This window comes from Salvelinus sp. IW2-2015, unplaced genomic scaffold (genome assembly GCF_002910315.2).
Source record: "Salvelinus sp. IW2-2015 unplaced genomic scaffold, ASM291031v2 Un_scaffold1385, whole genome shotgun sequence".
In the NCBI taxonomy this organism is placed as follows: domain Eukaryota; kingdom Metazoa; phylum Chordata; class Actinopteri; order Salmoniformes; family Salmonidae; genus Salvelinus; species Salvelinus sp. IW2-2015.
The window spans coordinates 230,474-243,235 of NW_019942875.1; the positions used below are offsets into that span (position 1 = coordinate 230,474).

Here is a 12,762-nt window from a genome sequence, read left to right on the forward strand (position 1 = left end):
CATAAAACCTAGCGGTCAAATAGGGAATGGTTCCAAACGTTTTTACACCATTCATTTCCCCAATAGTGGATTTTAGCGTGTAGTTAGCGTGTCGTTTTGATAACCATGTAAATCTAACAAGGTGACTTTTAGCGAAATATATTTGCCTGTATATTCCCACAACAAATGAAATGCAATATACTGCTAATGTTCATAAAGAACTACAAATGCCATGATGTCTGGACGAGACTTGCCTAATTTAGGCAAAGGTTAGAATCTCTGGAAAACTATCATCACTGTTAGCTAAATGTATTAATGAATAAATTGGCTACATTATATTTAAATGGTACATTCTGTCTTGTGTAAGTTTAATTGAAAATTACAAATAGCTGTTAGCAAAGGTGTCAGCTAGAGATGACCAGCAGGAGCTTGCAGGATTTGTAGTTGTCATGATGTCTAATTTGATGCTAATTAGCATTTGAAATCTGAGAGTAGATAGAGACAAATATATTGAATAAAGTCACCTTTTCTGATTTACATGGTTATCAAAACGTCACACCAGGGTTAGCCTACACGGACAAACAAACCTTATTTTAACTGTTGCTAAAATCCCCGATGGAGAAATAATGGTGGGGAAAACAATTGGTTGCATTTCCCTGTTTGACCCGTAGGTTTTATGGGTATTATGGCACCTATAGGGAACTATAAAATATTTTTTCCAATTGAAGTCACTTCCACAGTATGCCCTTCATACTTACAAAGCGCGACGAGTTGTCGTTCCTCACTGTCTTGGCATTACCGTAAGACTCCAGCAGAGGGTTAGCTGCTATGATCTGATCCTCAAGAGACCCCTGATTGAGCAAACACAAGTTGCTTCAGAAACTAGCAAACACTTGACTTCTTAAACAGGATTCACCGCTTGAAAGAAAGTTTACACAGAACACCAACTGAAATGTGTTACCTTCATTTGCTGGGGTCTTACTTCCTTCTTGACACCAGAAACTGCAATGGTGGCGAAGTACTGGATGACACGCTTGGTTTGACAAGTCTTTCCTGCACACGGATTCTCCGCGTTTATATAACAGAGAAAGATGGTTTAGTCACATTTTGAGTGTCAGATTGGCTTTCACTAGAAATAAGCTTTGAAAAATACACTGCCGACACGTTTTCTAACATAAGATAAATAATTAATAAATATTTCCCCACTTATCGAGTCATATGTCATGTCAACGTCATTACTACAAGCCTAATCTCAATTCATATTAGTCATGTATTTTATAACACCCAGTCATTACCACAGAAGAGCCTATCCTTCATAATATCATGTATTTTATAACACCCGTCAATTCTACAGAGAGCCTAATCCATTCATAATGTCATGTATTTTAAACAACCCGTCAATTACTACAGAGAGCCTACATCTCATTAATCATCATGTAATTTTATAACACCCAGTCAATTACTACAGAGAGCCTTATCCGTTTCATAATGTCATGTATTTATAACACCCAGTCATTACTACAGAGAGCCTAATCCACTGATTATCCGTATTTTATAACACCCAGTCATTACTACAGAGAGCCTAATCATTCATAATGTCATGTATTTTATTAACACCCAGTCTATTACTACAGAGAGCCATAATCCATTCATTAATACATGCATTTTATAACACCCAGTCAATACTACAGAGAGCCTTATCCTCATAATGTCCTTTATTTTTTTAACACCCAAGTCATTACTACAGAGAGCATTATCCATCTCATATGTCTATTTTATAACACCCAGTCATTACTACAGAGAGCTTAATCCATTCATAATGTCATAGTATTTTTATAACACCCAAGTCATTATTACAGAGAGCCTAATCCATCATAATATCATGTTCTTTTATAAACACCCAGTCATTACTACAGAGAGCCTATCCTTCATAATAGTCTATGTTTTATTAACACCAGTCCATTACTACAGAGAGCATTTCCATTCATAATATCATGTATTTTATAACACCCAGTCATTACTACAGAGAGCCTTATCCGTTCATAATGTCATATATTTTATAACACCCAAGTCATTACTACAGAGAGCCTTATCCGTTCATAATATCATGTGTTTTATAACACCCAGTCATTACTACAGAGAGCCTTATCCGTTCATAATATCATGTGTTTTATAACACCCAAGTCACACGACATATCAGAATAGAAACACTTTCTCAAGTGAAATGATAGAAAACAACTTACGTAATCAGGACGGACTGGTTCTCCTTATCTGGAACCAAAAAACATGTTGCTTATTATAATCAATCAACATTAGGAGTACATCATTGTATTCATAAGCATCATCATGAATTACATTTTGGAATATTTTCCATTCAAGGAGAGTAAAATGAGAGTTTCCCAGCAGACTGTTCTAATTTAGACTAGAAGACAGTAGATTCCATCCATCCATCCATCCGTCCATCCATCCATCCATCCATCCATCCATCCATCCATCCATATCTCCATGAGAGCTCGTACCAATCATCATGAACTGGAAGGCGTTGTCAGAGACGGAGAAGATATGGGGTGGAGCCTCCATCCTCTTCTTCCCTCTGTAGGCGTTGACAACGACTTCGTCGTACACGGGGAGCCACTTGTAGGGGTTCACCGTGGCACAGAAGAGCCCAGAGTAGGTCTGGATGAAAGGGATCCAATTCGGCGATTAGCAAAGTCAGATTGACTTTTACCTGGATTTATGTGAGGATGTGGGTGTACTATGGTATACTAATGTGGGTCTACTGTATTGGTCTGTTTTAGTTTTTACTGTTAATTTATGTGTAGTACTGTATGTGTGTATTTATTAGGTTTCTTACATAGATCATCCATGCTGCATAACGCTCTTTGAGGTTATACAACACAGAGGCTTCATTCAGGTAGGTCATCATGGCCATGTCCTCAATCTTGTCGTACTTCGGGGGGTTCATCTGGTAGATGTCTGCTTCTTTGAACTCTTTATCCTGAAACAGTCAGAAATCTAGATTACACACGGATCAAACTGGACATGACTCAATGCTTTTTGCTCATTAAATACAAGTTAAATCTTTTTTTTTAAATGCATACCAAAATTTAATCCAAGTACTTTGTTTTCACCCACTGACAAATAAATGGTGATTCTTGAGTTGTCATTATCAATAATTCCACACCATTTTGAAATAGCAGCAATAAAAATGGTTTGTTTGAAGGTTATATTCTGCTTAAAAAAGAACAAAGAAATGCTCATAAATCTTTTTTTGTTACTGATTTAATATTGGCTTTTGGAATGGTTTTGATAATTTTTTAACTTGAATACTTTTCAGATCAGACTTACCACTGTAAGTATATGTATATATATATGTATTTAACTTGAATACTTTTCAGATCAGACTTACCACTATAAGTATATGTATATATATATATGTATTTAACTTCAATACTTTTCAGATCAGACTCACCACTTTGGTGCCGTCAGCATTTATGACTTTGACAGTACACTTCCCCTCTGTCCTGCCAGTGATCAAACCCTTAAGGTACAGCTCCTTGACGTCTGTCACATAGCAGGCGTTCTTTGAATCAAAGGGTGCGGCTTGTGCCTCCATCCTCTCCCTCTCGGGTTTACGAAGGTACAAGGCAGCCTTGCCGTAGATCTGCATCTCCGCGTCCGTACTCATGGTGACGGWTCACTAGGAAAGAGATGAAACAAGAAACATGATTGACTCTGTGGTGCTTCCTCCACAGTCAACAGAGTGAGCGGTATCTCACACAGAATTTTTTTCGGCACTTTTTATGTGAAGACAAACCATGTCTCACCTTCTTTTTCCCCTCCTACAGTTGAATTTGTACGTCTTGGAGGACCCTGTGAAACATTAGGGTGTTGTGAATACGCACAAGTCTGAAACCTTGTAATTTAGCCCCTGAAGGGTAAGAAACATTTTGAATGGCATCCATCTCCCACCCATCATTCAGCCATAGTCAATTCAGCTACAGGTCAACTGGTAACTTTCATTTTCCTACTTTACTGTGCATTCTGTCAAGTAGCCCTGACAATCCAGTATTATTCTAGACCACCACCTGAATCTACAAACACATGCAGGTACAGCACTTTTGACCTTGAATGAAAGTGACAGATTTTAAGCAAAACACATTTAAAGTAAAATGTTACAAATTACATTTTAAATCAATGTCGATTGCATATTGTGAAATCTTATAAAACATGAAACACTTTTTTTTTAAATTATGAACTCACAGTGCAGTTACTACCGCCTCAGATGCTGGCGCAAATATGAGACAAATGTAAAAATCTAAGGAGTCTTACCACAGAGGAAGAAGGTATTGACTCACGGATACTGGGGCCTCAGCCTCCTTATATCTGGTTGGAAGTGCCAAACCAAGCAGAAGTTAATTATGGACCACTCTGGTAAAGGAAATGGATTGATGAGAGACCTCCGTGTGTCTGTGTCTCTCTAGCCCACCACTTCGAGGAGCACCACACTCTTATTCTTTACCAGTGATTGTTCTAGACTATTCTGAGACCTTAAGGAGGATCAGGTTTCTACAGCAGAAAATGTCTACAACTGACATGTCATCTAACTTGCTACTAGAGTAAGCTCTGTGCTGACCTGAGCTGCTGTACATACTAAACTTGTACACACTGTAATTTACATAAATATAACACATGCTTTAGTTTAGAACTGACCTACTGCTTCCATGTAATCTCAGACTGAGAAAAATGACATTCGCGTCTCCCGCTGTCTGCAAGTTTGGCCAATGGCATAACACCTTATCGACATGAAATTCAACCATTATTTTTTTATTTATGTTTAACCTTTATTTACACAGGCAAGTCATTTAAGAACAATTCTTATTTTCTGAGTACTAAACTTTAGAATAGATATTTCTGAAGAGTCTAGTAGAAGCAACACCAACCCTGTTACACTACCCCAAGCCTGTTGACTGAATAGTGTGTCTGTCAGGGTGTTGGGTAAACGGACTTTAAAATGACAACATTTTCACCGTAAAAAATAAAGACTTGTATTTTGAAGATTCCTTATGAATGACGCTGGACACATGTTGTTTTGATTGTTTACAATGAATGGTACTGCAAAGCTTAAAGGTTTTATGAATGGTACTACAAAGCTTAAAGGTTTTATGAATGGTACTACAAAGCTTAAAAGGTTTTTTGAATGGTACTACAAAGGTTAAAGTTTTTATGAATGGTACTACAAAGCTTAAAAGGTTTTATGAATGGTACTACAAAGGTTAAAGGATTTTATGAATGGTATGCAAAGCTTAAAGGTTTTATGAATGGTACTACAAAGCTTAAAGGTTTTATGAATGGTACTACAAAGCTTTAAAGGTTTTATGAATGGTACTTCAAAGTTAAAGTTTAGAATGGTACTACAAAGCTTAAAGGTTTATGAATGGTACTAAAAGCTTAAGGTTTTATGAATGGTACACAAAGCTAAAGTTTTATGAATGGTTCTACAAAGGTTAAAGTTTTATGAATGGTACTACAAAGCTTAAAGGTTTTTATGAATGGTACTACAAAGCTTAAAGTTTTATGAAGGTACTACAAAGCTTAAAGGTTTTATGAATGGTACTACAAAGCTTAAAGGTTTTATGAATGGTACTACAAAGCTTAAATGTTTTATGAATGGTACTGCAAAGCTTAAAGTTTTATGAATGGTACTGCAAAGCTTAAGGTTTTATGAATGGTACTACAAAGCTTAAAGGTTTTATGAATGGTACTACAAAGGTTAAAGGTTTTATGAATGGTACTTCAAAGCTTTAAAGGTTTTTATGAATGGTACTACAAAAGCTTAAAGGTTTTATGAATGGTAACTTCAAAGCTAAAGGTTTTATGAATGGTACTACAAAGGTTAAAGGTTTATGAGAATGGTACTACACAGCTTAAAGGTTTTATGAATGGTACTACAAGCTAAAGGTTTTAATGGTACTACAAAGCTTAAAGGTTTTATGAATGGTACACAAAGGTTAAAGGTTTTATGAATGTACTACAAAGCTTAAAGGTTTTATGAATGGTACTACAAAGCTTAAAGGTTTTATGAAGGTACTGCAAAGCTTAAAGGTTTTATGAATGGTACTACAAAGCTTAAAGTTTTTATGAATGGTACTACAAAGGTTAAGGTTTTATGAATGGTACTACAAAGCTTAAAGGTTTTATGAATGGTACTGCAAAGCTTAAAGTTTTATGAATGGTACTACAAAGGTTTTAAAGGCTTTTATGATGGTACTACAAAGCTTAAGGTTTTATGAATGGTACTCAAAGGTAAAGGTTTTATGAATGGTACTACAAAGCTTAAAGGTTTTATGAATGGTACTACAAAGGTTAAAGGTTTTATGAATTGTACTACAAAGGTTAAGGTTTTTATGAATGTACTGCAAGATTAAATTTATGAATGGTACTACAAAGCTTAAGGTTTTATGAATGGTACTACAAAGCTTAAGGTGTCTTAAAGCTGTTTATGAATGGTACTACAAAGCTTAAAGGTTTATGAATGGTCTATCACAGTGTATATTAATGCCTTATGTATATCCCCTTCAAAGAAAGTGATAAGAACACAAATACTGAAACAATTCATTTTTTTCTAAATTGGAGATTACATGTGAGATGTATCCTTAAATGGTATATACTTGTGAGTTTTGCAGTTGTTAAAAGACATTGGTTCCTGGTATCAAATCAACACTTTTTTTCAAGTCAACATTTTTTCAAGTCAATCACTTCACAGCTTTATATCTATGGTATATTTTCTGTCAAACATCTGCAATCAATTGTTGTGTAAAAGTTATTTATTCATTGGTTCAAGATTAATTAATGTGCTTCTGTTCAGATCCAGCGTCTCATTCCATCACCACTAAATGAAGATGTCACAACGTTCTCCCAACTTATTAGCAACAATGTGACAATGTCATGTATTAATAAAGTCACTGTTGGAAACATCATAGGGGGGCGTGCAGGAGACACATGTTGAATAGGCAAGGCAAACAATCTTTTAATTTCTTAGGCTGTGCTATTCTCATCATCTCGCAGTCAAGGCGTATTGTTTAAAGCCTTTGAAGTGATTGAGTATCGGCAACTCTTCCAAACAGCTGCCACAACATATTTTCTAGACACGTTTGTGGGTAGAGAGAGTCTTCTTACAATGTAGGTTATTAAAAAGGAGTTCATGACATTAAATGACATTAAAGGTATTTTAAGGACTGTTAGATAGCTTATTCATGATATTTGACATTTGTCATTGTATCCGCAGGACATTTTTCTCTTAGATCCACAGTTGGGTATAAGCTTTCCTTAGAATAGATTACCAAGTCCTCAACTTAACCATTACAGGGGAAATTACAAAACAGATCTTAGATCATCTGATTACTGAATCAGCTGTGATAGAGATGACCACACTGATTGGTTTGAATCAAGACTATGAGGAGTTGATTCGCTGACACACCTGATTGGTTTGAATCAAGACTATGAGGATTGATGTGCTGAAAGATGAATCAGGACTATGAGGAGTTGATTCGCTGAACACCCTGATTGGTTTGAATCAGGACTATGAAGGAGTTGAATTCTGGCTGAATCAATGCTGTGATAGGAGATTGACACACCTGATTGGTTTGATATCAGGACTATGAGGAGTTGATTCGCTGAATCAGCTGTGACAGAGCTGACACACCTGATTGGTTTGAATCAGGACTATGAGGAGTTGATTCGCTGAATCAGCTGTGACAGAGCTGCTGTGGAACAAAAGTCTGTACACCTTGCTGCCGTCCAGAACCGTTGCAGAACCCTGATGGTAACATCATAAGGACATCAATGATATCACAGAGTGGCAAACCCTGATGCTATTGTTAACCGCCAGCTGTCCAGAACCGTTGCCAAACCCTGATGCTATTGTTAAACGCCAGCTGACAATAACTGTGCTAAAATTCTGAGCTTGTTTTCCAGGCAACATATCTCAGTGTTACATCTTTTACAGTAGCCAACGTCAGCAATGTGGACAGGGTCGACATACATTTTCAAAATGTTGTGCTGTCCTGCACCGGATTCCTCTATTCCACAGCCTAGGTTGACAGAGCTTTACTTTCACAGCAAGTCTATGAAAGGATGACATGTCTAATTAAAAAATATTGCTTCAAAGTATAAAGAAATTCATATTTTTTTTACGCCCAACTGGTGCACTCAGTTGTGATAGATCTGGAGTTGAACAAATGGGGCAGCTGGCCCGAGAACACTGTTGTAACAGCTGCTTATCCTGTACATACGACTAATAAAACTTGAAACMTGAAACTGTTTCTCTCCGTCCACAGTAACATCACATGTCCTGATAGACGGAGAAGGGTAGATGGCGAAGAGATTTGGGTTGATGGATGACCCCATTGTTATCGAGAAGGACCTTCCCAAAGCTACAGAGCTGTCAGGCGAAAAGCCCAGGACCACCGACTAATACCCAGTTACACCACAGGAGAGGACTGTCAGATACACACACAACTGCTGTAGCTACTAACATACTGAACCCCCAGCTTAACGTAAAACATTTATACTATTCACTCATGACGGTCGGCGATAGATTGATTTCTGACTGAGACACGTTTACAAAGACTTACAGTAATCCAGACATGAGGAAATAAAAGCATTTACATGTTTCATAAGATCAGTGACTGAGATGAAAGTTTTGACTTTAATTATATTTTAATTATACTTCTCCAGCCGGTCAATACAAAATGTTATGATCAAAACTATCCCAAAATAACTAGAATATAGCATTCACCACCGGCTTCGGTAGCCAACAGAAGGTCACTACTGACATTCAATAAAACTGCCGTGAAGATATCAGAAGCCCGACTGGAATTGTTTTAATAATTTAATAATGCTAACATGAGTCAGCAATTGCTTGAAAATAACTTTATCTAACATCTTGGATTTAAAAAAAAGGAAGCTTAGAGATAGGTCTATAATTACTCAGTGAGGAAGGGGTCTAGATTGGGCTTTTTAAGGAGAGGTTGGACAATTTTTTTTTTTAAGTGGGCTGGAACGGAGCCAGAGGTCAGTGAACTATTTACAATAGACAATGTTGGGGTCAACAGTAGGTATAACGTCTTGTAGTAGTCTTGTAGGGACCATGTCCAAGGGGCAGGAGGAGGTCTTCATGTGAGCGACAGTATCAGGGAGGAAATAGAAGCAGTAGACGGTCTCAGAGTAGTTGCTTCAAGTCCCTCCAGACCAGAAATGCTGGTATGAGGCTGGCTACTGTCAATCTGGGATCTAAAATGTTCTATATTTTCTGTAAAGAAGGGATCAGGGGACGCCAACACGTCACTAATGAACATGTRGAACATGTCACWAGGGGGGACACCAACAACACGCTCAATTGTCTGAAACATAATTTTCTAGTTGTGGGAGTTGTGGGAGACCAAGGTACAGGAAGTCTTGCATCTTTACTTCTCTACGAGACTATTGTGTGTCAATCTAAGTAACATAAAACAAAATCCACATCAGAATCTGTCAGTTGAAGATAAAGATCTGTTTTGCATGGGCTGCGTCTCAATCCACTGTATCCTCCTATGTCGGACTTCCGCATCTGGGGTGGAAGCTGGCCGAGCTACAGCGGTGTTTGTTAGACCATGAGACACCCCATCTGGGGTGGAAGCTGGCTGTACTGGTGCGGTGTTTGTCAGACCATGAGACACCCCATCTGGGGTGGAAGCTGGCTGTACTGGTGCGGTGTTTGTCAGACCATGAGACACCCCATCTGGGGTGGAAGCTGGCTGAGCTACAGCAGTGTTTGTCAGACCATGAGACATCCCGAAAATTGGCCTACTCACAAAAACATTTGTAGCGTCCGAATGGTTTGGCCTACAAACTAATTTGAGACTCATCTGAAGTTGGTAACGCTGATGTGCCAACTTCTGACTGTTGCATCCAAAACAATATGACCCCACTGGGGAAAGGAGAGACTCTCACGAACATGATGATGTTCTCCATCTTGTTCTATGACCCCCAGCAGTGTCACGGGACTCGTCTGAAGGTAACACGTTAAAATGAATGGAAGAATGGAGGTAGTTTTGGGCCAACAGTCTTTTTTTCAATTCATGAATGTTATTCAATGCATTTCTCTGGGCTATAGTAGTAAAGGACAAATGCAAATATAATTTTTTTTATTCCTAAAGGAGGTCCTAAAATTCTGAATCAATTAGCTAAATGACCTGTGGTATGACCATCTTAAAACAATTCCATATGTTACCTTAGTAGAATCAAAGCTACATTGCAAGCTCCATGCTCTACTGACCACCTGAGCTACAGAGGACSTACYCTATTATAYTATTTTACKTACACGTTATAATACATTATTATAGACATTATACATACAATACCTGTCAAAAGTTGGGACACACCTACTCATTCAATGGTTTTTCTTTATTTGTACTATTTTCTACATTGTAGAATAATAGTGAAGACATCAGAACTATGAAATAACACATATGGAATCATGTAGTAACCAAAAATAAGTGTTAAACAATTTCTTCAAAGTAGCCAACCTTTGTCTTGATTTCTGAATTACCCAGGAGGCACCAACTCCACCAACTTTTAGGACTTTTGGAGATCATTCCACATGAGAGGCGCAAAAAAACTAACATCAGATTTACCTGACAAGGTGGAGATTGAAGGGATTTATCTCCAGGGTTAGTCATCCCTGAGTCCAGGTCTGGTAACTTACCTGTCTGAAGGTTCATAATGAGSTAAGGTATGGCGGACGTTTATGCAAGAGGGCTTCAAAGACAAAAAGAACGCAATGCATCGATCTACGCGACTTAAAGGAGGGCCAGCCTACTTGCTGATACGAAATGCAACGATGTATACTGGACCTTTCATCTGTGATAAACTGCATGCAATGTCTTCAATACAGTGGCATCTTCATTCATATAGACTATATTGCCATAGACAATAACGGGAATGAATGTTGACTGAATGATTTGTTTTCTGCTATTTAACAAAAGGCAGGTGATGATCCCATAGAAGAGGCCTATTTGAATGAGTCATTTCCGGTGGTAAAAAAATAACCCAATTGTCAAACTTGAGTAAAAGTAAAGATACCTTAATAGAAAATGACTCAAGTAAAAGTGAAAGTCACCCAGTAAAATACTACTTGAGTAAAACTCTAAAAGTATTTGGTTATAAATATACTTAAGTATCAAAAGTACTTACGTACTTTACACCACTGGTCATTTCTTAACTGACAATTAAGTTGTCCCTGAGTGCTTGGTGTGTTCAGTAATAGTTTTATAGCCTTGACCTCTATGGCAGCTGTTGTTTCTGTTGGACACTGAGGATACCAGTTTGACTGAAGACGTGATGAAAGGATCTATTTGGTCCTGAAATCCAGCCCACGAACAGAGCCATATTCTGAGGGACTGACTGTAATTAACTGTCAAAACTGTGATAATAACTGTCAACGTAATTCAACGACCATCTTAAATAATGTTGTATGGAATAGATCGTGAAGATGAAGTGAGGTTCATTTGTTGGATCGTAATCAGATTAGCTGCATTCATTGGCCTGGCCTCTCTGTAAGGTTGTCCTAGTGTAGTAGCTATAATAATGTGGGATACAGTTCTCTACACTCTTAGAAAAAGGGTTCCAAAACAGTTAATCAGCTGTCCCCATAGGATAACCCTTTTTGATTCCAGGTATAAACCTTTTTGGTTCCAGGTAGAACTCTTTTGGGTCCAGGTAGAACTCTTTTTGGTTCCAGGTAGAACTCTTTTGGGTTCCATGTGGAACTCGCTCCGAGAAGGCTTCTACATGGAACCCAATAGGGTTCTACCTGGAACCAAAAGGGTTCTACCTGCAACCAAAAATAGTTATTCAAGGGATTATCCTATGAGGATAGCCATATACCCTTTTTCTAAGAGCAATGGTTCTCACACAAACATTGTAAAGTGAGGTGAACTAAAACAACAACCTTCAAACACCATGGCTGTGTAATTTTAACTACAACTGTCTGCTTGGCCTTGAAGCCAACCTTTCCTGCCTCTCTGGATTCTATATTTAGCTGTCCCCATAAATGTCTGAAGTCTCCGTTATGTATGCGGCATGGTAGACATAGTGGAGATCTGAGATCAGACGATTTTGATTTAATACCTGCTGATAAAGATCTACAGTCCTGGGCTCATTGCAACTTGAAGCCCCTGGTATGTAGATAAGTGTAACATTACTGAATACATGAAATGCTTTTATCTTGGTCTTAAACAGGTYTAGACTAATTGACAGCTTGGGACAATACGGTTCTTTCTGCATTTTAATTTGTAATAGCCTTGTTCTTGTTCAATGTTCTTAACCTATATAGTTTAAATACCCAAATAAAAACACCATTTAAACCAATCACGGTTCTGAACATTAAAGCTAATTATCTCAGAATCATATTTTTTGCAGATAGAAGCGTCTAGTCCCGAGCTGTCATAATGTTATCATGATAGGAGATTGATTCTAGTAAGCGCTGACAGCATAATTACACCGTGTCTAGTTTTGATGACTGCTATAATAAATGTATTATCATTTTATAATTTATAGTCTGAGGACAGTGAAAGGCAAGTTGATAAATACATTCGTTGGGATAATTGAGAGAAACAATTAGGTTCTGTCACTGACTCACAGACGACCAGGAGGAGAGGTTCTGTCTCTGACTCACAGACGGCCAGGAGGAGAGATTCTGTCTCTCACTCACAGATGGCCAGGAGGAGAGGTTCTGTCTCT

The 12,762-nt window shown here is 37.8% G+C and overlaps 1 protein-coding gene and 1 pseudogene across 1 annotated transcript in view; one reads left to right on the plus strand and one right to left on the minus strand.

The window, feature by feature from the left end:
* Window positions 1-4,330, minus strand: part of LOC112070667 (myosin heavy chain, fast skeletal muscle-like) — a 26,715-nt pseudogene extending 22,385 nt beyond the window's left edge.
* Window positions 4,331-8,353: 4,023 nt separating this feature from the next.
* LOC112070665 (myosin-2-like) overlaps window positions 8,354-12,762 on the plus strand; it is a 20,262-nt gene continuing 15,853 nt past the window's right edge. The window contains exon 1 of the mRNA XM_024138092.1: window positions 8,354-8,429. Within this exon, the coding sequence (XP_023993860.1) occupies window positions 8,354-8,429 (76 nt within the window). The remainder of the gene's footprint in view (window positions 8,430-12,762) is intronic.